Here is a 27,197-nt window from a genome sequence, read left to right as displayed (position 1 = left end):
TACAAATAAAGTTGAGTAATAATTCTCCCCTACCAATAGGAAGACCTTGTGCAAGTAAGTCTACTTTGGGTATTCTTTGTATCTCTGTGTTGACTCTCCCTCACCTCAGCATGCTTGTGAAAAAGGATCCATACCAAATGTGTCTTGAAGGAAAAGAAGTAACCTCAGTATTCTCCTGTCACGTCATTACTTGTTAGCTAGGGAGGATAGCCAGTAGTAGAGTCAGATTGTCAACTTTTCTATGGGAGAATTCACCAGAATTACTATTGAACAGTCTGATGTTCCAAGTATGACTGATTCCTATTTGGTAAACCTCAGTACTTCCTAGTAAGGGCCCTCTTTTTGGACTAACCAATCCAGAAATTTCATAGTTAAGTGCATTTCTATTTTACTTCCATCTTTTGTAAAAATGTTGAATGTTTCTCATAGTCAGCACTTTTTGGAATTATGTTATAAATTACATGGTTTCGATACTAATAGCATTCTCTTCTCATAGGCTATCCAGATTATGATTGGCATCTTTAGCGTTTTCATGTGGTATCTCCTACTGATTTTGTATATAGGACAAATTAAAGGAGTCTTTGGGACATATGAACCTATAACTTACAAAACAGGATGTTCTTTTTGGGGAATTATTGTAAGTAGAATATATTTATATTATTTAATCATTCAGTAAATAATATTCATGCCACGAGTGAAACATAGGGAACAGTTTCTAAACAAAATTTTCAGGAGAGCTAAGTAACTAAATCCCATGTTGGTAATTTATTCAAAATCAGATTTCTTTTTTCAACAAGTATTTTTTAAGCACCTTTAATTTACCAGTACTGTTACAAGAAATGTAGATATAGGAGTGAATACACAATGACAACCATAGGTTGGATTGTCCTTAGATATGTGAAAGACAGAACCTTAAACATAATCTCCATTAGCATGGTTAATTTTCGTATTTAGGGTCTTTACCTTAGGTTCCTCACACAATGAATCTATACTCACAAATTTTCTAAATTTGTCATCACCTGCACTCTTCTGTGGTTTCTTACAGCCATAAGGTAGTAGGAAAGTCTGCAGAATCTGACATCCTGAAAGCCAAGTGAACAAAGAAATAGGGAAAGATCAACTATATTAAATTGTGTTATGTTGTCAAATAAGACAAGGGCTGAGAATCGACCATTGGATTTAGCAATATGGAGGCCAGTAGTAAGCATGACAAATAGTTTCATCAGAAGGTGGGGCAAAAGCCTGATTGGAATTGGTTTAAAAAATAATGAGAGAGACCCAGCAGTCCAGTGGTTAAGACTCTGCCTTCCAATGCAGGAGGCGTGGTTTCGATCCCTGTTCTGGGAACTAAGATCCCACATGGCATGGGGGAGGCCAAAAACTTAAAAAATGAAATAAAATTAAAAAATAAAAAATAATGGGTAGAATAATTTCATTAAATAAATTTAATGTTGAGCAAAAATATCAAGCACAAAATATTAAATACTTAAGGATTCAATTTGTTTAAAGATCAAAACCAACAGAATATCTATTGGAAGTCAAGATTGTGGTGACTTTTCAGAAGAAAGGATGGAAATTAAACAACATAATTCTAAATAATCCCTAGGTTAAAGAGGACGCTCAAGGGGAATTTTTAAAAATATTTGGAACTACATGATAATGCAAATGCAACCTATCAAATTTATTGTAATACAGCTAGAACAGTGAAATTTATAGCATTTAATGTTTACATTATAAAATAGGAAACATCTTAAATCAATCTAACCTCTGAGCTCAAGAAACAAACAAACAAAAAAAAGTAAAATGAACCCAAAGCAAGCAGAAGGAAGCAAAAAAATAAAAGGAATTCAGAAAAATGAAACCCCCCCAAAAAAAAACCTGATTCTTGAAAAGATTGATGAAATTGACAAAACTTTAGGAAGACTCACAAAGAGAAGAAACACATTACTAATATAAGGTATGAAACGAGATATCACTATAGAGGTTGCAGACATCAAAAGGATGGTAAGGGAACACTACAAACAACTGTATATGCATAAATTTGACAACTTTCTTGAAATGGACCAATTCCTTGAAAAGTGCAAGCTACCACAACTCACTAAAATGAAATAGATCATTTGAATATTCCTATACCTATTTTTCAAATCTAATTTATAATTTAAAACTGCCTTCAAAAAATGTTCCAAGCCTATGTGGTTTTTATGGAATATTTTAAGAAAAATTAATGCCAATTCTACATAATCTCTTCCTGAAAATAGAAGAGGCAAAAACACTTCCCGTCATCCTGATGGCAAAACAATAAAAAAGCAGTACAGGGCTTCCCTGGTGGCGCAGTGGTTGAGAGTCCGCCTGCCGATGCAGGGGACACGGGTTCATGCCCCGGTCCGGGAAGATGCCACATGCCGCGGAGCGGCTAGGCCCGTGAGCCTTGGCCGCTGAGCCTGCGCGTCCGGAGCCTGTGCTCTGCAGCGGGAGAGGCCACAACAGTGAGAGGCCCGCGTACCGCAAAAAAAAAAAACCAAAAACAAACAAAAAAAACACAGCCTTGGGTTGGCCAGATCTTACACTAGTTTACCACCCTGATGACCTGGTTCCAGGTTTGTTTTCCCTGCACAAGGCAACAAGGACATCTGCCCCTTGGGGACAACACCTTGAACATAAACCAAGTCCCATCTGTGAAGAATGTGGTTACAGCCGGAAGGCTGAGGGTTGCTTTCAGCTGGTGGTATTGTAACTGTGGAAGTCTTTAGGGAGGGCAGGCGCCTGTCATGCCCCCAGTCCTCCCTTAAAGTCCCATGCTGGCTTCCTAGCAAGCCCCAAATCTGCCCTTTATACTCCTAACCTTACTGCCTTCTAGCTTCCCCAATGGCAGAGGAAGTTCCTTTGGGGAGTAGCTTCAAGAGGGCTAGCAAGGCCCCATCCTCCCCATTTATAACCCCACCCTATTCTCCCATGAGAACTGCATGACCCCCCTGGTAGGTAGAGAGGGCAGGGATCGTTAGTTTATATCCATTTGCCAGAGGAGAAGACTGGGTCTCGGAGAGGTTAGGAGAGATGATTACAGCCCCACAGCCAAGAAGTGTTGGAAGAAAGTCTTGATGGAGCCCAGGCCCACTCAGTTCAGGGCTCTCATAACTGGACCAAGTTCTTACTGCCTCTGGGTTCATGCATCCGTCACCTGCCTCACAGCATCAAGGGCTAGTTAGGACCCCTAGGCTGGAGCAGCAACTTGTCTAGGGTCACAGCAAGGTGAGTTAAGAGCAAGAATGGAGCAGAAGCTTAGGTCTCCTGTCTCCCAGCCCCAGGGCTCTGCTCACCCTGCGACCCTGCCCCTGCTTTTCCAAGATCACAGTCGAGACTAAGGAAGCGTGAGGCCAGATGAACCATCAATGAGTTTGGGCGATGCCAATGGACCCAACAGGTACCAGACACAAAAATGAGACTTGTAGCGTCCTGGCACAAAATTCAGGCTTTTAGAGAAAAAGAAGGTTTTAACCTATTCACAAGAAACGTTTGAGTATTGTGGTATTTACTATATTTGACATCTAACCATTGGGATAGTGAAAATGTTGTTGAGAGGAGGTAAACAGACTTGCACATCTTGGGAAACAAGGTATGTAGAGCTTAAAGCCTGACTGAGAGCTACGCCTCTGAATGGACAGTGGTCTTTTTCAACACACTGCACAATTGCTCTTTTTCCTTTTTGTCTTTGTAGTTTATTGTATCTGGATCCCTCTCAGTGTGGGCTGACAAGGACCCCAGCCCCTGTATGGTGAGTTACAATTCCATCTTTGATCATCCCTGAACATTACAATGTGACTCTCTATGGGAAAGAGGCCTCCCCTATAGCCGAGTGGCCTGGCCATGGCCCGGGGTTCAGTGGTCTTTTATACCTTGCTTCATTCAGTCCCCACAGATCTACAAAGTTCTATGATCCTCATTTTGCAGAGGAAGAAACTGAGACTCAGAGAGAGAAGCTTTTCTCTGAGCCACAGTTACAGAGCAGTGGACACAAAACAGGGTTCCCAGCATCTGACCTGCAGCCCAGCACTCCGTCCACCACACTGGATCATCATGCTTCCTTTTCTCTCTAAAAGCTCCAGTTCCCATGTCTACCCCATAGGCAGGGAAATACAAGGCACTGCTGGCCTGGGAGCAGTGCCCATGCTTGGGGCCAGGGAGGGTATAGGAGAGAAATCCATGGAGGGAAATCTATTCTCAGTCCACCAGGAGGAAAACCTGGAGGCTGGGATCCAAAGAGCTGGCCTCAAGGCTGCCTACCTTCTTTGTCATCTTTACTCAAGACCTGCACCCCATTCAGTCCCTAGTCTGCCACCCTGATTCAGAACATGGCCAGGACAGTGAAGGAGGGGAGGGACACACGTCCATGTGCTGGGCAGTGTATACATGCTGACGTCTGTTCATGTAGGTAACAAATACACATCGAATACCTGCTATGTGCCAGGTGCTGTACAGATGCTCAGGGTGTGCCCAGGGGTGAAAATCTAAGTATTTAACAACCAATACATCAACAGCACCAAGCAGTCCAGATGGACAAAGGCCCCAGTGCTGGAGCAGGGTTCTGGAGACACAAGGTTCTGAGGCTTTAGTTGCTGGATAATGAGGAGGTGAGGGGGCCCAGGTGACAGATCTAAGCACAGGACAGATACGTCTGGGGTCTCACTGGGCTCAGGACAATCAGAATGAAAACATTTCAACATTACAATAGCGACACTATTGTATGGTGACACTGTTGCCTAGCACAGCTTCAGCCCAGGGGACAAAATGGAACAGAACCAACACAGCCCCTGCCCTCTTGGAGTTCACCATTGAGCCAGGAACCTTACAGTACAGCAACGCTTTATAGCTGTCTTCTTGTTGAATCCCCAAAACATAACTTATAAATGAGCAAACTGAGGCACAGAGAATATCTTACTCAGAGTCCCACCATGACAACATCATTGAAACCAAGTACAAAGCAAGCCTTGGGCTCCAGAGCCAGAGCCCCTGATGCTGTGCAATGGCAAATCATATGTCTGACATAGGACTTGTTTCCAGAAAATATAAAGAACTCCCTAAACGCAACAGTAAGAAAACAGACCATCCAGTTACAAAATGGACAAAAGACTCGAACAGACACTTTAACAAAGAGGAGATAGGATTGCAAATAAACACGTGAAAAGTTGCTCAACATCATTAGTCATTAAGCTGTGATGAAACACCACTGCACACCTATTAGAATGGCCAAAATAAAAAATACTGATAATACCAAGTGCTGACGAGGTGGCAGAGCAACTGGAAGTCTCATGCGTTGCTGGTGGGAATGGCACAGCCAGTCTAAACAACAGTTTGGGGCTTCCCTGGTGGCGCAGTGGTTGAGAGTCCGCCTGCCGCTGCAGGGGAGGCGGGTTTGTGCCCCGGTCTGGGAGGATCCCACGTGCCGCGGAGCGGCTGGGCCCGTGAGCCACGGCCGCTGAGCCTGCGCGTCCGGAGCCTGTGCTCCGCAATGGGAGAGGCCACAACAGTGAGAGGCCTGCGTACGGAAAAAAAAAAAAAAGAATAATAACGATAGCCATAAAAATAACAATAATGCCTGTGGCAGGTTGAAGCATGAGCCCTCACGGGGATACTAAAAAAATATCTTTGATTAACTGTGGAGGCTGTTAGGGCACTCCCATTATTCCGAAAATGGTAAATGACAGGAAACAAACAAGCATTCCCAAAAGGAAAAACAAGGAATCGCTCAACTAGAGAGGGTGGCTGCCCACAGCAGCCAAATCATGAAGAGAGAGAGGTCGTCAGCTGTGGGAAAGGAGTGGGTGGGGCTTAGTGATGGCCTTAGATTCTGGATGGTTCCATTTTTCCATTTTTCCTGCTGCTCCTGGTTCTTAAAAGGTCAGCACAGCTTGTTTGGTCCCTGGCCTATGGGGTTGCTGGTGTGAGAGAGGAAAAGGCCACCATAGGGGAATGGATTGCTTCATTCAGCTATCACCACAGGAGGACCACGTGACTACCGACCATGGACCCTCAGCGGCACTCCTCCAGAAGCATCTACTTTTGCTCACAAGTCCATGGGTTGTCTGGGCTGGTCTCCTGATCTGATCTGGGCTCACCCACGTGTTTGTGTTCAGCTCAGTGTCAGCCAGGTGGCCCTGCTGACCTTGGCCATGCTCTCTCACACCTCTGGGGCCTCAGCGGGCACAGCTGGGCTGGCTTGGCTCCGCTCCGTGTGTCTCATCCTCCAGCAGGCTGGCCCGGACATGCTGCATGGCAGGTGCCGGTTTCCAAGAGAGAACAGAAGCAGGTGAGGCCTCCTGAGGCCTCCTGAAGCCTCAGGTCAGAACTGGCACCGACACTTCTGCTGCACACTGCTGGCAAAGGAAAGCCCCGAACAGCCAGATTCAAAGATCTGGGAAACTAGACTCCTGTTGTAGCTGCAAGAGGGGTGGATACAGGGAGGGATAGAGAACTAGGGCCATTTTTGCAATCCGCTGCCAGACTGTCCTATCCCTGGTTGAGCTGAGAGCTGGCCTGAACCATGCCTTTCTGGACCCTTTCCACGCCATCCTCCTGACTGTGCCCAGAGGCCACAGGGGCTGTTCTGATGAGAACTTGAATGCAGAAACTGATGCACAAATTCTCTGTGCCCACCCACTTGAATACCACTCTGTGGGCATACACACTCACACTCACACGCTGCCACACTCAGATACCCTCACACACATTTACCCCCCCACATACACACACCACAGTCACACACACACACATATGCATACGTGCTCACATGCTCACACACCTGCGCTCATGCATGCCCACACGTTCACATGCACACACATACACATGCTTTCACATGCTCACCTACACTCACACACATGTTCCCTCACTGACACACCTTCACACCCATGTCCACACCCTCACACACACACTCTCACACTCACACCTGTGCACACTCTCTCCTAAAATCACGCACTCTGCCCTCTGCCACTGGAAAGTGGGGGACGGACTCCCCGGCCCCTCTAATCCGATGTTGGACAAGTACAGGTGGAAGAAAGTCAGGCAGCCTCCAGGCGACTCTCAGGGCTTCCCGTCTTCAGCAGCAGGAGGGTGGAGGCCGATGGGGACCCCAGGGGGGACTCTGTTCCCAGCTCTGACACAGTGGGGCCCCAGTAGGCCACTCGCTTCTCTGGGCCTCGGTTTCCCATTCTGTACACTGAGGGAAGGAGCTGATGCTCTCACGGGCCCTGGTCCTGGGAGCCCAGTGCTCCCAGCAGCAGCTTCCTGGGCCCCCTTGGTGGGTCGGGCTGGATGGGTGAGGCCTCAGAGCCGGGAGGGACTTGAGAACTTCCCAGAGGCGGCAGCTCACATGCAGAGGATCTCCAAGCCCCGCACGAATAGCAAGGCTTTCACAGGAATACGTGTGAACTCAGGAGGGGCAGTGGGAGAGCAGAGGCGGCAGGGAACGAGCGGCGGCGGGCGCAGCGGCAGTGGCAGCCCGGTGAGTACCCCCTGCCCTTCCAGGAGCGGCACCCAGGCCACCCAGTCCCTGGGTGTGACAGGGGACACAGGGCAGGGGCATGTCGGCCGCCAGGCAAGGAGAGAGGAAGAGACCACTGGGCAGAGAAGGTGGGGACCCCAGGGGGCTTACCCCACCTGGCACTAGGGGGCAGGACGGCTCCCAGGCCTCTGAATTCCTGGCCTCCCTCCGACGGGGACCCCCAGCTCAGTCCCCACAGACCCCATGGCCAGGTGTTGGGGGTAAACGAGGGGTATCTGTCTTCCTTCCTCAAAGCCAGTCACTGAGAAGACTCAAGTATCCCCCAGAGACCCTGGGACTCTAACCATCCTCCCAGGGAAATGGAATCTTCCTGTCACCTTCCCCCCTCCTCTTCCCTCCCCCACCCTCACCCAGGTGTAGAAGAAAGGTGATTCCAACCCAGATACAGGTGCCCTGCCATTTCCCTTCTCCAAGGGAAAGAGAAGGACTTGGCGGGGATTCTGAGCTGGGAAAGGGATTTTGGGGCAAACATTCTCACCCCTCTTTTATGGATGAGGAAACAGAGGCCCAGTGAGGGGAAGGGGCTGTCCCCTGCTGAGGGCCTCAGTAGGGGGTGGGCAGTAGAGAGAGTGGAATCCTGCAGAGGGGCCAGGCAGTGGGTATGGGCACAGGGGAGGGCTGTGCTCCTCCAACATGTGTGTTCATCTTATGGCATCATTTCCAGGACATTGGGGCAGGTCTGACCCGTCCTGAATGGGCTGGGATTGGAGGAGCCCGGACAGCCTCCTGCCAGCCCAATGCCACAGGGTCAGACTTAGATTAGAAGGGGCAAATTCCTGCCCATTGACAAAGCGGTGGAGCCAAGAGGCATGGGGGGAAGTAGATGGGGCATCCTTGGAAGCCTAGAGCACCTCACATCACAGCCACCCACTTGACAGATGGGGAAACAGACCCAGGGGGCTTAAGCAACTTGCCCGAGGTCCTGCAGCTGATTGAACAGGCAGAAGGGGTAGGGTGGGCTCTTCCCAGGCTAAGCCCGGGGCCTAAGATCTCAACCACTCAGCAAAGCTGCCCCCTCCCAGGTGTGCTCTTTGCCTTTTATCCGAGAGCCTTTCTCCTCCAGGTGGTAACACCTCCCCCGGCTGCTCCAACTGTGAATGAACAAAGCTGCGTCCAGCACCTTGTGAATAAAGCTGATGTCCAGAGATGCTTACAGGTCCAGGCAGCTGAGGGGTGGCCTGTGGCAGGAATGGGCCCAGCCAAAGGCAGTGGGTCCATGAGTCAGTGCAGGATCAAGAGACCTCAGAGAAGGGAGGCCAGTGGAGTCAGCATCCCAGGGCTCGCTAAGGCCACCTGGTGCAGCCTCTGTGTCCTGACAGTGTGGCCTCCAGATCAGAAGGGCCACGGGGAGTTTGGAAAGAGTGGGGTGGAGTGAGAGGACCTAGGTTTGCATCCCAGTTCCATCCCTTACCCTGATCGTGTGACCCTGGGCAGGTCAACTTGCTCATCCTCAAAACCATAGGTAATAAACCCTCTCTCCTGGATGGAGTTTGCTGAGCCACCGTGTCTCTGCCTGCCCAGGAGGGTCCTGGAGAGAAGCTCCCAGAGAGACCACAGTTCACCTCACCCCAAGTTCTATAGGAGCTGGGCTCAAGCGCTGGAAGGGATTTTAGGGACCCATTTTACAGATGGGGAAGCTAAGGCTCATGAAGGATAAGTCAGTGGCCTGAGACTATATACTTCACTAATGTCTCTGAGCTAAGTTTCTTTGTCAGCAAAATGGTAATGGTACCTACTTCATAAGGATGTTACCAGCAAGAGAAGCTAAAAGCATTGAACGCCCCCACATGCTAGGCACTGTGCTGGAAATGAGACGGGCACTATCTCTTTTAAAACTCACAGTGACTATGTGAGGGTGAAATTGGGGCCATCCCCACACGTCTCTGGCTGCTCTCAGGTGAGGCAAATTTGGTCACTGGATGGTCCAATCTCCTGTTAGGTCACAGGTGATTTAGGGCATCTGGGTCCTCAGCCCAGCAAACGGCAGGTAAGAAGAGGACTTGGACTTCCCTGGCGGTCCAGTGGTTAAAACTCCGCGCTTCCACTGCAGGGGCCACGGGTTCAGTCCCTGGTCGGGGAACTAAGATCCCGCATGCCTGCAGCGTGGCCAAAAAAAAAAAAAAACAGAGGAGGACTTGGGGGAGATGGGGGTGGTGGCACGGGGGCCTCCCCTCGCCTTCCCACAAGCTTTCCGTCCCCTCCCACACTGGTTAACTGCAGGTTCTCCAGGGCCGGATGAAGGGAAGGAGGAAATGAAGGGGACAGGAAAACCAGCCTGCTACTCTTGCAAGCTGCCTCCCCGGGACTGGCAGTGTTTGAGCCGATTTCTCTGCAGAGGTGTTTTATGGGGTCTGTGTGCCTCCCCACAAAAACTCCTCTCTCAACACAGAACCTGGCAGGAGGTCCAAAATGCAGTCATGCGTACTAATCTCTTCAAGTCTCCTTAAAGCCAACCCCTCCCTCTTGTCTCAAGGCGAACAAGGAGGCATCCCCCTCCCCTGAATTTAGACTCAGGTCACTTTAAATATTCTTCGCCAGAATCCGATTAGTCTGCACTCTCAGCTGTGTGGGGGAAGGTGTCAAAGTCACCTAGTAAGTTCACGGCCACCTGCTTTTGGCAAGTCCTACTGGTTCGTCTGTGGCACAGCTCACTCCAGTATCTGGACTCGGCTGAAGCTTTTATTTTTATTTTTATTATTTTTTATTTTTTATTTTTTTTTGTAGTACGCGGGCCTCTCACTGCTGTGGCCTCTCCCGTTGCGGAGCACAGGCTCCGGACGCGCAGGCCCAGCGGCCACGGCTCACGGGCCCAGCCGCTCCGCGCGGCATGTGGGATCCTCCCCAACTGAGGCACGAACCCGCGTCCCCTGCATCGGCAGGCGGACTCCCAACCACTGCGCCACCATGGAAGCCCTGAAGCTTTTATTTTAACATCTCTGACAATTATGTCCAGTTTCAAAGCCCATGGCCTGGGCCACTCAACCACACTGTAATTTCTGATCCTCAGTTTAGTGGTCTGCAAAATGGGCTGAATAACACTGACCTCATGGGACTGTGGTAAAGATCCATGGTTCCCATATGGATGAGGACTCTGCAAACTGCAGAAGGCTGTGCACATGAGGGGCCAGCACTACCGCAGCTCATGAAGCCGTTGATATCACGCCTTGCTGATGTCTAGTTGTTTCTTGGGTCTCCGTCCCAGGCAGCCATTCCCCTGGTGGGTACCTGGTAAGCTCCTGGAGTCCTGGACCATGACTTACCCTCTGTTCCACCTGCCTGTCCCTGGCATACATGCATCAGGGTTTAGGGTGAGCTGGCTGATTCATTAGCAAGGAAAAAAGAGTCTCTTTCTAGGTGGCACCTAGCTGGGGGCATGGCCAGGTGGCCTCTGGAACGCGACAGAAGGGTGGTCCCTGGCCTGAGGGTGCAGAGGTGCTGGTGGCAGCTTCAGGGGGGTGAGAAGAGAGAGAAGATTTCAAGTCTCAGGAGTTACGTGACACTTTCATTGCCACTTAACCCGCAACATCAGCTGAGAGCCTATTTCTGTAAGTGTTTTCTCTTCTTCTAAGAGAGGTGGGTGAGGTCTCAGCTTTAGCGAGTTTCTCACCGCCCACCTGGGAGAGATGTCAATTACACTTGTGCTCACTGCTGAGGCCGATCCAGCCCCCTCGGAGAGCCCAGGGAGGGCTCAGGCGACCAGTCGTGGCGCTGGTTCTCAGGACCCCAGAGAGTGTTCACAGACACGTCCCAAATCGCCATGGGTCCGGGCACAGTTTTCACTTGTCCCTGGTGAAATTACAACTCAACAGACAAAGCAGCACCAAGTTAAATTTGTCCCACTTAAAGGTTTTGTCCTTTTATTCTAAAATTATGGCCTTCCTCCCTCTCTGGTGCTAAATGTCCTTTCCAGATGATGGTGAGAACGTGGGTGATTTCTTTAAATGAACTTACGTGAGGAAGTGGAGAGTTAGCAGACTCTTTCAGGCCCCGTTTGTTGGTAATTCACTGATCTGTGGACTCCGAGCATTTTAGAACCATTACTCCAAAGAATGGAGTACAAGGGTTGGCCCCCTCACACTGACAAGGGCAGGATTCGAACCCAGGAGTGGATGCCTCCCATCAAGTCAGGACTCCTTCTACCGGGAGGCGGGAGTCCAGACCTATCCCAATTCTTCAATACTGAGGTGCTGTGTGACCATGGGAGACACCCTCCCCCTCCCTGAGCCTCCATTTCCTCATCTCTAAGCACAACTATAATCCACGCCTTCCCTCCCTTAGAGTGAGATGAGGACTTAAACGTTCGTTATTCACACCTCAAGAAGGAGGACCCGTGGGGCGGGGGAGGGGTCCCCCGGACCCTCCGTCACCCAGCATGTCACTCTCATCCAATGTGCTTGGACTGTCAGACAAGGGAATCTTTCACAGTATCCTCAGCAACTGTCTACTCTTCCCGGATACGTCTGGGGAAGGGGGAAATGGCCAATGGGTGGGGAAGGAAAAAAGATGGAAGACAAGAGAAAGAGAGAAGGGAAGGAACGTGGAGTGGGGAGGTGAGAACGGAGGACCCCTGTTTCAGGTCCACGCCCTCCCTGAAGACTCGGCTGAGCTCACAATCAGGTGGAATCAGTTCCCGCCTCCACCCGCCCCTCTGTCCTAGCAGCAGCCCTGCTCTATGTTGCGAGAGTCTGAGGGCAGGACATCCCGTGTTAATCCATCTTCCTGCTCCCGGCATGAACTTGGTACTCGGTAAATGCTCAGTCATCGTCTGTTGGACTGAATTACAAACTTCTCTTGCTCCTCTCACCAGGTGCAAGGCTACTTGAGGGCATGGAATCTGTGCCTGACCTCTAGTCATGGTCACACTCTAAAGGATGGCTTTTCTCAGGGTTGTGTGTGTTATTTCAATTCATACCAAACCGTATGAGATTATCCCCCGGTATAATATCCCCACTTTACAGGTAAGGAAACTGAGGATGGGGTAGGTGGCCACCTTGCCCCATGTGTCATGGTAAGCAGAGGGGCCAGGATTCAAATCCCAGCTTCTATCTGCAGAGCCGTGTGCTGAACCAATTAATGCCCATGAGAAGGATGCCTGTTTTTCATCTCGTGGTATAATCGGGCAGACTCATCCCTCTGCTGTCTCCTAGTAAGTTCATCTGACAGTTGGGTGGTTTTCCCCAAAGTGTTTGCTCAGGCCAGCCACAAATAAAGTTTCCATAATCCATGCGTGGCTTGGCTACATTAATCGTGATTGCTTGGGTGGCCAGAGAGAAAGGCTCCCACAGCAGGAAATCTTCCAGGGGGATTATTTACACAAGCTCATTAGTTCTGGGCTGAGGGACAGGAAATGGTGGGTGAGCTCTAGTCCTGGGTAAGGAGGCACTCAGCTCTCACATTAGCTGTGTGTTCCTGAGCAAGTCACTTGCCCTCTCTGGGGAAAGGAGGCAGTTTAAATGCATGCTAAATGTCCTTTCCGTGTAATAATAGCAGAGATGAAGAATGTGGCTTCTGGGCTTCCCTGGTGGCGCAGTGGTTGCGAGTTCGCCTGCTGATGCCCGGGACACGGGTTCGTGCCCCGGTCCGGGAAGATCCCACATGCCGCGGAGCGGCTGGGCCCGTGAACCATGGCCGCTGAGCCTGCGCGTCCAGAGCCTGCGCTCCGCAACGGGAGAGGCCATGACAGTGAGAGGCCTGCGTACCGCAAAAAAAAAAAAAAAAAAAGAATGTGGCTTCTAGGATCAGAAAGACTGAACTCAAGTCTTGGCCTTGCCTCACCTTGACCTCTGACATCCCATCACTTCTCTGAGTGAAGCTTCCCTTCCTCATTAGGCAGAGATTTTGGTGCCATCCTCAGGGGGCTGCAGTGAGCAGGGGTAGGTAGGCAGGTTGTTCATAAACTGAAAATCTCTTATGCAGATGTGTAACCAATATTGTTATCATTATTATCTCCAGAGCCTTTGGCTCCCAGGCTCTCTGAGCACGATGTCCGCAGCTCCCGCCAGCAATGGGGTGTTTGTCGTCATCCCACCCAGCAACGCCAGCGGCCTCCGCCCGCCCCCAGCCATTCTGCCCACCTCCCTGTGCCAGCCTCCCGGGATCATGCAGTTCGAGGAGCCACCGCTGGGGGCGCAGACTCCACGGGCCACCCAGCCGCCTGACCTGCGGCCCGTGGGGACATTCCTGACAGGAATGCCCAAGGCTTTAGGGGTAAGAACAGCTCTCTGACCACCCAAGGCATAGATGCTGGGCAGGGAGGGAGTACTCATGCACCCTGGAGAGGGGGCAGGTAGTCAAAAGATACCTAGTGAGGACTTGAGGATGCAGTCATGCACCAGGCAGACAAGGACCCTTCTCATCAGAGAGTAAACCAATGAACAAATAACTGAGATCACTCCAAATAGGACAGTGGAGTCGAAAATGACCATGGAGGAGAGGCAACACTAGCAAAGGTGGACAGAGAGGTCTCTCTGGGGAGATGACATTGAAGCTAAGAATCTAGATGTTGGGCTGAAGCCAGCCAAGTGAGATCTGGGGACATGGGCTCATCAGGTAGAGGAAACAGCAAGTGCAAATGCCCTGAGGTGGCTTGTTCAAGGACGAAAGAGAAAGTGGACATGGCTGGAATGTAATGAGCAGAGGAAGAAGGGAGACGAGATGAAGCTGAAGTGGTAACCAGGGCCAGCTCATTGCTCCTGCAGGGCTGACAGTCCAAGATGCCTCTAAGGTCTTTTCCAATCTCAGATGGGCTTGAGATATTGATCTCTCAGAGGGAAACAAATATTACACAGTAGATAGATAGATAGATAGATAGACAGGCAAACATATTCATCGATATATACATATAGGGTGTCTTCAGTTTGTCCTTTGGCCTCAGTTTGTCCAATGGAAGATGAAAACATGGCTTAAGTGGTGATGATGGTGGTGATCATGATGATGGTAATGATGATGGTGGTGATGGTGGTGGTGGTGATGATGGTGGTGGTGATGATCGTGGTGATGGTGGTGATGATGGTGGTGATGGTGATGGTGGTGGTGGTGATGATGGTGGTGATGATGGTGGTGGTGATGGTGATGGTGATGGTGGTGATGATGATGGTGATGATGATGGTGATGATGGTGATGGTGGTGATGGTGATGGTGATGATGATGGTGGTGGTGGTGGTGGTGATGGTGATGGTGGTGGTGGTGATGGTGGTGGTGGTGGTGGTGATGGTGATGGTGGTGGTGGTGATGATGGTGGTGGTGATGATGGTGATGATGGTGGTGGTGGTGGTGATGATGGTGGTGATGATGGTGGTGGTGATGATGGTGGTGATGGTGGTGGTGATGATGGTGATGATGATCGTGGTGATGGTGGTGGTGGTGGTGGTGATGGTGATGGTGATGGTGATGGTGATGATGATGGTGGTGATGATGGTGGTGATGATGGTGGTGGTGATGGTGGTGGTGATGATGGTGATGGTGATGGTGGTGATGGTGATGGTGATGGTGGTGGTGATGATGGTGATGGTGGTGGTGATGATCGTGGTGATGATGGTGGTGGTGATGATGATGGCGGTGATGATGGTGACGGTGATGATGATGGTGGTGGTGATGATGCTTGTGGTGGTGATGATGATGGTGGTGGTGATAATGAGGACAATGACAACAGCTCTCATTTACCGAGTGCCCACGAGAGGTGCGTGCATGCACTGACCAAGGAATTTGCACGCATTGATTGTCTCCTTAGAATCTCATCACCACTTGTGACACAGGCATCATAGTTCCCATTGGAAAGATTAGGGAGCTGAGGCTGGTCAACACTAAGTCACTGGCCCAAGGCCAGACAGCTGGTAAGTGGCATCCTGTACCCTAGGATGGCCTGACTGTAAAGTTCTACTTCCAACCCCACTGCTCTGAGCACTAGGAACTCGGGCTTGAACGTGCTGGAATTTAGGATTCTACAGTTAAGGCTGCAGCAAGCCCACTGGTGCAGGAAGGGACTAGAGGCAGTGGACAAAGATGGAGTATCCGTTGCTGGAGGCCTGAAACCTCAGAGCAGACTCTGGGAAACAGTTACCTCCAAAGGACTTTGGTGAGACAAATGTAAACTGCTGAAAAACATAAAAAGTAGAAACTATAGATAGGTTTTAGGGAGTGTCACCCAGGGAGAACACTGGCTTTAGAGTTAGCTGGCCTTCCACTTCATAGCTGGGAGACCTTGGAGAAGTTACTGAATATCTCTGAACCTCAGTTTCCTCATCTCCAAAATTAGGATAATAATTTTAGGATATCTACCTCATCATATTAGGTTTAACTGAGATAATGTCTGTAAAACCCAGCACATTGCTTAGTGTAGACAGGCATTTGCTAAGTGGCAGCAGGTGTCTTAGGAGTAACTGGAGTAGCAGTGGTGGTCCAGGGGCAGGGGAAGGACCCACTGAGAAGGAGAGCAGCACTGGCAGCCGGAACATAATGTCCCATAAGGAAGCTGCAAAGATGCAGGACATGCAACTGAGGAGAGAAAGAGAAGATTCAAGGGGTCTGCCTTTAAATATACAAATTCTTGGCATTCATGTTAGGGAGACTATTCCACGTGACCCCAAGAATACCACTCCACAGTCTGAACTGCCCATAAATGGACCACAGTGGTTTGAGAGGTAGTGAACACCTCGTCACTGAGGGCATCTGTTTAGAAGTCAGGAGCTGGAAAGGGCTCCTGGATTAGGAAGAGGTTGAAATCAGGGGCCTCCAGTGTCCCTTTCCACTCAGTTCTAGAATTCAGCTGTTAACCAAAAACATTTGGAAAGAAATGTGGCAGCAAGTACCAGAAGCCCACAGGTTCCCAGCCATGGGAAAACCATCCCACTTCTGAGAATGGATCAGTGGCACACTGGTAAACCACCCCCTTTTAATTAATTAATTAATGTAAAACCCAAGTCCAGATTCCAGCTGGTAGGAGGCAGCTCCAGCACATGGCTGGGATGAATCAATTACAGACACTCAGATGAGAAAGTTGCCCAAGGAGATATTTGTGCAGGCTGCATGGGGGTGAGGAAGGAAAAGGTGAGGCATTCAGTACAGGGAATGCTGTACCTGCTGCTCAGGAAACCAGGGTTAGGAAAACCAGGTAGCAACACAGAGGATGCTTGAGATCCATGGGTCAGAGCAAAAAGCAAACCTGTGGAGACATGGTAACAGAAGGGTGGGTCCCGAAGGCTCTGGGCTACTGGTTTCCTTAAAACTGTCTTTTACGGTTGTTATAATGACGTCTCCTTAAAAGAACGGAATCTTGAGTTTATTTCCCAGTCGCCGACGGTTCGCTGCCAGAGCGCAGGGCCCTGCCACGCTCTCCTCCGCGGCCGGCAGGGGGCGGTGTGGAGCCCGCCCCGCCCGCCTGGCTGAGACACCGCCCGCTCCCCGCAGACGGTCCAGATCCTCATCGGCCTCATCCACCTGGGCTTCGGCAGCGTGCTGCTCATGGTCCGCCGCGGCCACGTGGGGATGCTCTTCATCGAAGGCGGCGTCCCCTTCTGGGGAGGAGCCTGCGTGAGTGCCGGGGCCATCCAGGGAACTGTTCCCAGGCTCATTTCTCCCCCCGCCCCACCCCTCCACCACATCCTTCTAGACACAGCCACCCCTAGGTGGGGGCCTGAGCTTAACTCTAACTCCGAACTGCAAACCCTAATCATACCCTGACCCAGACCCCACTCCTGTTGTGTATGAAAAGTTCCCAGCAAAGAGCCTAGCACAGAGCAGGTTCTCAAAAAGCATGGGAGCCCCCCACCCCACCCCATTCCAGTTTTTCAAAACATTTGTCATCCTTCAGATCAAAAGGGAGTAGTATTAATTCACTGTCTGAATTGCACAATTTCAGGGTTCCTAAATAGTGGAAAGCTCATTTCAGCTGTTGCCTCTCAAACTAAATGTAAGATGGAATTCTTTGAGCTCTGGAAGGTCAATGTAATAACCTGAGTTCAGGAAGGTTCCACTCTGGGCTATGTTGGCTTTAAGCATCATCACAGACAGTCCTCAAACTGGTATAAGCACTAATTAAAGGAACTACTGGGGGCGGGGGGTAAGACAAGGAACAACAACAAAAAAAGTGATGAAGGTTGAAGGGGATGAGGGCAGGGGCTAAGGACAATAACCACCTTGTTACCGTGGTTACAAGCCTCAACCCGAATGCAAACCCTGGGCTGCAGAAACCCATCAGCTCCTCTCCTGGGCCCCAGCCCACCATGAGCTCTGTTCCCTGGGAGTCCGACCAACTCTCTGACAAATAACCTGGCCACCCACCCCTGCTGGAGAATCAGGGGAGGGCACAGTTATAATCCCCAAGACGAAGAGAGCACTTCAGCAATTACAAGGTCCCTGTCTGCACCTGAGCCTCCCAGCGCCCCCGGGGGAGAACAGATTTTGGGGCGAGGCCAAGTGGTTTGAATCCCAGCTCCACCGTGTGTTATCAGGAGTCCCCTAGGCAAGTCAGTCCATCTCAGCCTCAGCTTCCTCTAAAAATCGGGTCCATAGTTCTGGCCCCACCTACCCCATAGTTTGAGGGAATCAAGCACTAACACATGTGGGAGCCAATTACCAAGCCTTAATTCAGCAGCATCCACCCAGTTGCCAGAGCTAAAACATCCCAAGTCACCCTAGACCCTTCTCTTTTCCCATTCCACATCCACTCCACCAGCAGGTCCTGTCAGCTCGCCCTCCCAAGCAGAGCTTAAAACTGTCCACGTCTCCCCCCCTTCACCTGGACAGCTGTGGTGGCTCCTTCCTGGTCCTCTCTGTCTCCGTGTAATCCGAGGGCCTCCCCTACCCTTCTCCAGCCTCCTGCCGGCCTCTCCGAGTGATCTGTCCCCGTGGTCTCCCCAGCCTGCAGCTGAGCGCACACATGGAAGCTGCTGGGCCTTCTAAGCCTTAGGCCCACAACTGGCCCGGCAACACTCCGCTGCATCTCTCAGCTAAGCCAGTCGCAGGACCCGCCCAGGGTCATTGTTGGAGGCAAGTGCCGAGGGCATGGGCACCGTGACACAGGGTTCGCTGAGAGCCATCTTTGGAGGGCAGCCTCCAAGCCGGCCCCGCCCACTCCCCACCCACCCCAAATCATCACAAGCCCTGTATCCTGTCATTTGCATCTCTGCTCAGAGAGGCCTTCCCTGACCACCCCACCTCAAGTAGCCCCCAGTGATTCCTTACAACTCCTGTCACTACCACCACACTTCTTGATCGTGTATTTGCTATGATTCCTTACAATGCCTGTCACTACCACCATACTTCTTGATCATTTATTTGCTAAGTGTTTGTCTCCCCCAGTTAGAATAGAAGCCCCGTGAGGGCAGGGATCTTGTCTGTCTTACTCAACTCTGCTACCATCTTGGCACATCCCTGCTGCTCAGGAAATGTTTGATGAGTGAATGTTTAAAGGAACAATGCCTTCCTTACAAGGCTCTGATGATACGATGTCAATGAAAACATTCACCTTGCAAGCCATGGCCCTAGTTCCCTGGACAGGGGCCCCTAGCAACCAGGGGACACCCTCACAGAGAGATTCCAAGTGCCTGGCCAGGAGGCAGAGAAGGTGGAAGCCAGGAGGCTGCTGGCTTCTCCCTGATACCCACGGTCTCGACAGCACCAGGCATGGTGTGCCCTGCCCAGTGTCCCGGCCAAAGCCTCACCGGGGTCCCCACTTCCCCACACAGTTCATCATCTCGGGGTCCCTCTCAGTAGCAGCCGAGAAGAACCACACCAGCTGCCTGGTAAGTCTGAACAGGGGACCCGGGGCAAGGGTGGGGCCACTGCCAGGCTCCACTCTGCTCTGCTTCCAAAGACGCTCACTCATCTGGCTCCTTCAGCGAGCATTTCCTGGGGGCCTGCTGGGGGCCAGGCGCGGGACAACACCCAGCCAGCCAGACACAGACCCTGCTCTACCTACGGGAGAGGAGGAACCAAGATGCACTTTCAAAACACACTACGGGGCAGAAAGTGAGCGTGCACAGACGAAGTGTTCATGGTCATCCAGAGAAAGGGAAGAGGCAAAAAGCCCTCCTGAAGCTGGGCCTTGGTGGGCAGGTAGGACTGAGAAATACTGAAGGAAAAGCATGAGGATGCAAGGAGAGGTCATGGGCAGGGTTGCCATGGAAACCATGTGTGGTTCTATTTGATCAGGGCAAAGGTCTGGGAAGAAAAGTGGAAAGAAATTAGATGGAGAGATGTGCTGGGTCCACATCGCCGACGGCTCCATGCCTTCTGTGGGCACCGGCGAGGGGGTGGGGGGCAGTGGAGGCTTTGGACGTGATGGTGTCAAGCATTGCACCAGAGTCAAGTCCCTGCCCTCGTGGAGCTTACATTCTGGTGTCTGGTAAGATACCCAAAAACCAGACTAACAAATAAGGTCATTACAGAGAGTGAAAAGTGCTGAACAAAGCACCCGGATAATGAGTGGTTCTCCTCAGCTAGGACGGTCTGCAGTCCCTGAGCAGGTGTCACTGAGCTCATTGCTCAGAGGGCAGCAGCCATGGAAGAGCCTGGGGAACAGTATCCCAGGCTGGGAGATGAGACGGGAAGAGCCTGGGCATCAGAGGACGGAGAAGGGACCAGGACACCGGATTACAGCAAACAAGGGGCAGAGTAGGAGGGGCTGAGCTCAGAGGGAGGGGCAGGGAGTGACTCAGGGATGGGTGCGGAGCCTGGAGTTTAAGGGCAGTGGGAGGCCACTGAGGGTTGAAGCAGACGAATCGTTGCCCTATGTGCATTCCTGAGAGCTGCTGGGTGCTGGGTGGAGAATGGATTATAGCAGGACAGGAGTGGACACAGGGGACCCTCAGTATCAAACCCATGTCCCCCTAGGCTGTAAAGTCTGGCAGGGGGAGAGCTGACTTACTCTGCTCTGTGCTCACAGCACCTTGGACAGTGCCTCGCAGGCAGCAGATGCTCAATAGAAGTTTGCTGGATTAATTAATCAATTAATTGACTTCCTGTGAGGCTGCTCTGGTCTCAATGACCTCCTCGCAAAAAGGAGTCAGAGTCTTTGAGCCTGAGCAGGTCCTGCAGTCCCCAGCCCACCCATGAGTGGTCCCCGCTTTAAGGCCAGGGCTGTTTAACCAGAAGTCTTCAGCTACTGGGTCAAAAGAGCATCGGGTTCTGGCAACATAGGGAGGGTGACCCCTGAGTGGTCGCCACCCAGGTATCCACTTGCCCCGAAGCCCTAGGCCTCCGGGTGAGGGCTTGGCCCACCGAACTCAGGCTCACAGCACCTGCCTCTCCCCTGCCTGGTGCCCCGCCAGGGTCTGCAGTGCCTTGCGCTGCCAGCCCCTGCCTGGGACCACGTGGAACTGACCCGAACGCCTCTCCCAACCTCAGCGTCCACAGCAGAGGGTCTCCCCCCGGCCCTGTGCCTGCAGGGTGCTCGGCCTGGGGTGGAGGGGCACAGTATTGGGTGGGTAAGGAGCTTCTGCAAACCCCACCCAGGGAGGTGGTCGTGCCGTGCCCCTTTGCCAGCAGCTTCCAAGAAGACGACGGAAGGTAAGGGGCAGGGGTGGGGGTGGGGCAAGGGGGCAGCAGGGCCTTTGCTCCCGAAGTCCCGGGGAAGGATAGGAGGAAACAAGGGCAACAAGAGCGCAGGCGTGGGCATGAGCGTGAGGACAGTGCCCCCTGGCGGCGGGAGGCCTGGTACGGGAGGCTGGGGAAGGCGGAGGAGAGCTGTCGCCTCCCGTCCCATCTTCTGCTCCCGCCTCTCCCCTCTGCTCCTTTCCTCTGCAGGTGACGAGCAGCCTGGGGACCAACATTCTCAGCGCCATGGCGGCCTTTGCCGGGACGGCCATTCTGCTCATGGATTTTGGTGTCACTAACTGGGTGTGTTGTCTGACGCTCCCCAAGGAGTGGGAAAACTTGGAGAAGGATACAGCCACATCCAGGAGGGGGCAGGGGGAGAGGCTGTAGCCCCGGGAGGCTTGGGGCCCTGGGCCTCGCCAGGGCCTGCCAATCCCGAGACCCCATGAGTATATGGACCCCAAGACCCTACCCCAGGGATGGGCGTGGGGACAACGGAGAGGCAGCCCAGAGTGCAGGGGAGGGCTGCAGGGCAACTGGATACGGCTCCAGCTCTGCCATCGGCTGGCTGTGGGACCTTGGGCACCTTATTCTCGCTCGCTCTGGGCCCCCTTTCCTCCTCTATTCTAGAATTCTCGGCTTGCCTTGACGGTGGCTTTTGGTCCCCAGGACGTGGGCAGGGGCTACCTAGCCGTGCTTACCATCTTCACCATCCTGGAGTTTTTCATCGCGGTCATTGCCACCCACTTCGGGTGCCAAGTCACCCGCGCCCAAGCCCACGCGGTGAGTGCCTCACCCCTGCCTACCCCCCACCCGGGGCCACTGCTCTGCAATGAGCTCGCCATTCCTACATCCGGGGACCCAAAGGAGTTTCAGCGGGAAAGTGGGACTGTTTTCCTCGTGGCCACAGGGAGGCGCCAGCACCAAGGGACCCGTTGCCCTGTGCGCCTGGACGCAGAGCCTTGGAAGGCAGGTGCAGGGGACGAGGGGGAGCCTTGTCCAAGGATGAGTGGGACCCTCCAGAAGTTCACGGGCCGTGAGGGAGACGTGGGCATCAGAAAGGGCAGTATGACTCGGGTGGGAACTGACCTTAGTCCCCCAAACTGGAGGACGGTGCAGACAGAGAGGCGATGGAGGAGGGCCTTCGTGGCAAGGGAACCAGTTGGAGTAAAGTCCTCCTCCGCGGGACAGTGCGGGCCACAGCGTGGGGATGCCGCTTAGGAGGTGGATTTGTGCAAAATGGGACGTGAGGCTGTTGAAAGTCTGAGCAGAGGAGTATAAGCTCAGAGGGGAGGGGGAATAGAGCGGGGCTCAAGGAAATCAATCCAGAGGGTTTGTCCAGTGCAGGGGGTGGCGGGGCGGAGAGGCGGGGCTGGAGGCAGGGAAGCCGCTAGAAGGCGGGTGCTATGGCATCCAGGCCTCGAACCAGTGCAGGGCTGGCCAGAGACAACACCAGAACCGTAGTTCGTAGAGAAATGAGACTTATGTCTGTTTTGTTCACTGCTTTATCCCCAACGCCCGGGTCATACTTGGCCCCAGTAAATATTTTTTGGAATATTAGGTGAACTTACGAGTGGGGTCAATTCAGACTTGGCGGCTTTCACTACTAGGGTGTGTTCTCAGAATGCCCACAAGAGGACACTATTGCAACAGCTCCAAGAAGGCGCCCGAGCCTCTAGGATTGCCTGGGTTTGTTTTCTTCTTTGCAGCCTGTGATTTTCCTGCCAAATGCCTTCAGCACAGACTTCAACATCCCCAGCCCCGCAGCCTCTCCGCCCCCCGCCTATGATAACGTGGCATATGTGCCCAGGGCGTCGTCCGAGTAGATGATCACTCTGGGGGTTGGAGTCCCGCCTCCCCTACCCTCCAGCCGCCACCCGCGCCATCCCGAGCCATCCCGAGCCCAGCCTCTCCCCACCCCCACCTCGTTAATCTTGCGGCGGCCCTCGGCCCCAGGCCTCACATGGTGTGGCACCGAGTGGAGACCCTGGGGATGTCTGTCCCACACATTTCCCGCAGTGGTTTATTTCCTTAAAAAGCTAGCTGATGTCAAGGGTACGTGTCCTTCTGCCTTGCTGGGCGCCGTCACTATCAGGAAACACCCCCACGTGCTGCTCTGAATTTCCCTGGCCTCACAGGGAGACGGGTTCAAGGGTCGCCCTGGCCCTCAGGCCTTGGGACGGTCATTAAGCTCAGAGACCCCAGAATCCTCCAGTAAGGAGTACTGAGTCCAGCTGCAGAGGTCACACAGCTGGCAGTGGCTTGGCTTCGGGTCTCCAAGCCCTAGGACCGGCTCTGTCCTTTGTAATCTGCTGCTCCGTCTTTGGGCCTCAGTTTTCCTGCCTAGAAACTAAAGGTTGAACCAGATGACAATTAAGACCCTTCCAACTCCCGTGCCTCTGGGAAACGTTTGGAGTCCCTATTGACTCAACCCTGCCCACCCCCCAGGACTGCGGAGGTTGCAGGGGAGGGCTGAGTCCAGCCCACGGCATCCTGGGCAGCATCTACAGGTGCACAGCGGTGGTGGTCCCTACCCCTGGGGGGCTCAGGACCTCCATGGGGCTTTCAGTGCTCCCACCCTCACCCCCTATCCTGAGGAGAAGGCTGCCTCTGAAGGTACCATGAGTGGGGCTGGGTCTCTGGGCCCAGGGGGTTGATTGCAGAACTCATTTCCTTGCAGCCATGGGACTGAGGGCCCCAGCTTCTTTCTGGCTGTTGGTGGTCAGCTTCTCTAAGCCCCCAGAGGCTTCCCTCAGCTCCCAGCCCATGGTCTTTATAGCCAGCCAGGGAGAGAGTTTGCAGAGCAAGCCTGCTAGCAAGAGGCAGTCTCATGTGACAATGTGGTTACAGAAGTGACATCTCATCACCTTTGATGAGAAGTGACATCTCATCACCTTTGCTTCTATAGGTTAGAAGCACATCACAGGTCTCACCCACACTGGGGGGCGGGGGGGGAGAGTTCTTGGGCTTATTAGAATCTGTCCACCACAGTTACATTTTGCCCATTAAAATTTTGTGAATGTGAAAATACAATGTGTTTCATTCTCTCCCAGTTTAAAATGCCCTATCTTGATGCCCTAAACCCCTTCGGTCGTGGGTTTACTTTTCTCCTCTCCTTTATAGTCTTACTTCCTCACCTCCCACTCACACCACTGAAATTGCTGTTGTCATGATCTCATTGTCACCAGCATCAATGGGCTTTTTAATATCCTTATTTTAATAATAATAACTCCATCCATCTCTTAAGTGTTGCCTACCCTGGACTCTCCTCTGGGTGATCTCATCTGCTGCTCTGGTCTCATCTCATGGTTTATTCAGCAGGTGTTTATTGACTGTGTGTCCAGGCTCTGAGGATGCCAGATGTCAACCAAATCTCTCCGCTCTCGTGGAGCTCAGGTTAGCTGTCTGTCCCCATCCTGACAATCCCCAAACCCCTGTCTTCCACCCAGGTCTCTTCTCTGAGCCAGCTTCAGCATCTACTTTCACGTTCTACTGACATGAAACACATACCACTTGTCAATCAATGTCACTACAGACTTGGCTGGTGCCCAAGCCAGAATCTGAGCATCATTCTTGGTTTTCCCTCTGCCTCAGCCCCAGGTATAGTCATCCCCCACTGACTCTCTTTGCTCTAGCTTTCTCGACTCAGTCCACTCTCCCCACCCTCTTTCCCAGCACTTGTGAACCACCGTCATCTTTCACCTGCATCATGGCATCAAACTCCTGACCCCCTAACCTCTGTCCCCAGCTCCACGCTGGCCCAACCCATGTCTGGGCTAGATAACAGCCACAGAGATTTTTCTAAAGTACAAAAGCAACAGTGTCATCGCTCTGCCTAAAGTTACTTGGAGCTCTCCCCGCCCTCAGGCTAAAGTCCAGACGCTCTGGCAGAGTTGATAGAGCCCTGGAGATGTAGCCCACTCCCCTCTCCAGCCTCTGCTCGGCCCGCTCCTCCTACACTCGACCTGGCTGCCATACTGGACCTCTGTGAGACTCCCTCTGCCTGGAATGCTATTCCCTGCCTGCCCCCCACTCTTATTTGTCTGACTTAGCTTCCAACCCTCCTTCAGACCTCGGTGTAGACACCACTTCCTCCAGGAAGCCTTACTGGCTCATCTTTCTCTGGCCCTTCCAGGTGAGGTGTCCTCTGCTGGGCTCTCAGCACACATGCATATCTGGGGTCCCACCCCCTCCCTCCAAACTATCGCCTGTCTCCCTGATCGTCTTCGCTATTGCGTTCTGCCAGTTTCCTATCGCTGCAGTAACCAATGACTACAAACTTAGTGGCTTAAAACAATACGTTCAGGGAATTCCCTGGTGATCCAGTGGTTAGGGGTCCACACTTTTACTGCTGAGGGCCCCGGTTCAATCCCTGGTCAGGGAACGAGGATCCCACAAGCCACGTGGTGTGGCCAAAAAAAAAAAAAAAGAAATACGTTTATTATCTTACAGCTCTGGAGGTCAGAAGTCGAAAATGAAAGTGTTGGCAGTTCTGAGTTTTGGGGGGAAGCTCTGGGGAAAAATCCATTTCCTCACCTTCTCTAGCTTCTAGAGACTGCCGCATTCCTCGGCTTCTAGCCCCTCCTCCATCTTCAAAGCTAGCATCGTAGCCCCTGCCAATCTCTCTCGCTGACTCTGGTCCTCCTGCCTCCCTCTTATAAGGACCCTCGTGATTACGTGGGACCTGCCAGATAAGCCAGGATAATCTCTCCATCTCAAGTCCCTTAACTTAATCACAACTGCAAAGTCCTTTTACTGTGTCAGATGACATAGTCATGGGTTCCAGGGATTGGGACATGGACATCTCCGGGGGCTGTTATTCTGCCACCAGAGTCTCCCAGTTCCTCAAAGGCACGGCAGTGTCTCCTTCAGTCCTGGCCCCCCAGCACATGGCACAGTGCCTTGCTGGTAGTAAGTGCTCATTGAGGGTTTTATGAATGAGTGGGTCAGTTAATGAACAAGGGCGTGGGGTGGTCTGCGTGTGTGTGCAGGTGTGTGTGTGTGTGTGTTGTATGTCGTACGTCACTAAAAGTGGTGAAGAAGAAGCCTCTAACCCAGAGAAAAACCACAGGTTCTGGAAAAACTTCAGAAGTAAGGTTGCAGATGATGAATGAGTGCAAAGCAGCTAATGGCAGGTGGGGCCTGCACTGCAGGAGGTCCCAGGGCTAGTGTCTGGACACTGCAGGGGGGGCGGGCGGGGCAGGGCGCCATCAGGGGAAGTGGACCTTTTCCAGAGCTATGACTACCTGGCCTCACCCCACACGGAAGGCCCGAGGGAAGGTGAGTGGCAGGTAAGTGAATGTGGAAGGTCGCTTGCTGCCTGGTTGTGTGTGTGACACGGAGCCTGCGTGACCCCTGAGAGTCAGTGGTGACTTTAGTACTTGTCCACGGCTCCTGATACGTGCCAGGCACTGCTTTAAGCATCCCATACGTTCTCACTCACTTAACCCTCTAGCGACTGCAGAGGGAGTACTACCCCCATCTTGCAGAGGGGAAAACTGAGGCCCAGAGAGGTCAAATAAGTCACTTTAGGTCTCCCAACTACGAAGGAGTAGAACTGAGGTTTCTACTCAGGCAGCCCAGGCCCAGAGTCAGCTCTGAAGTCGGCAAGTGCGGGCATGGGTGACTTATCCAGGGTGGCCGCGGGGCTCTGCATCACCTTCCTGCCCCCAGCGGCATAGCAGCGCGGAGAGAGAAGCCAGAGGTGAAAAGGAAGAGGCCAGGGTGAGAGCTGAGGGTGGTCCAAGCCCACTCACACCTCCTTCACCAGAACCGCCTGGTTGAGGGTCTGCTCACTTCCCAGAACGCGGGCACCACGCTGGGAGCAGCCCAGGGACAGGTCGCCAGGCAAAGTGAGACGTGTCCCTGCCCCCAGCCGGATGCAACTTGCAGGCCGTGCCTGGATCCTGATTCAAGCAAATCAAAGGTCACACGACGCTGATGAGACAATTAGAGAAATGTGAACACTGAGTAGATATTTGATATCTAGTAAGTAGCAAAAACTGGAAGAAGAAGAGGTTTTCCTGACTCCCAGTGTTGAATTGTCCTCAACAAGGGAGCCATCTAACCCCAGCACAGAGCTCGGTGTGGCTGCAGGGCTATTGCATCG

The 27,197-nt window shown here is 52.4% G+C and overlaps 1 protein-coding gene across 1 annotated transcript; it reads left to right on the top strand.

Moving 5' to 3' along the window:
• Window positions 1-13,537: 13,537 nt before the first annotated feature.
• On the top strand, window positions 13,538-24,033 carry MS4A15 (membrane spanning 4-domains A15; the record flags this gene model as incomplete). The annotated part of the gene is made up of 6 exons (XM_082628780.1): window positions 13,538-13,762; window positions 16,961-17,083; window positions 19,240-19,296; window positions 21,299-21,391; window positions 21,758-21,871; window positions 22,798-24,033. The coding sequence occupies 6 exons, from the start codon at window positions 13,538-13,540 to the stop codon at window positions 22,912-22,914; spliced, it is 729 nt and encodes a 242-aa protein (XP_082484906.1). The 3' UTR covers window positions 22,915-24,033.
• Window positions 24,034-27,197: the final 3,164 nt, after the last annotated feature.

The sequence above is a fragment of the Mesoplodon mirus genome (genome assembly GCF_964341445.2).
Source record: "Mesoplodon mirus genome assembly, chromosome: 7".
In the NCBI taxonomy this organism is placed as follows: Eukaryota; Metazoa; Chordata; class Mammalia; order Artiodactyla; family Ziphiidae; genus Mesoplodon; species Mesoplodon mirus.
The sequence above is the reverse complement of the archived record's forward strand: the minus strand, read 5'-3'. Positions and strand labels throughout refer to the sequence as shown.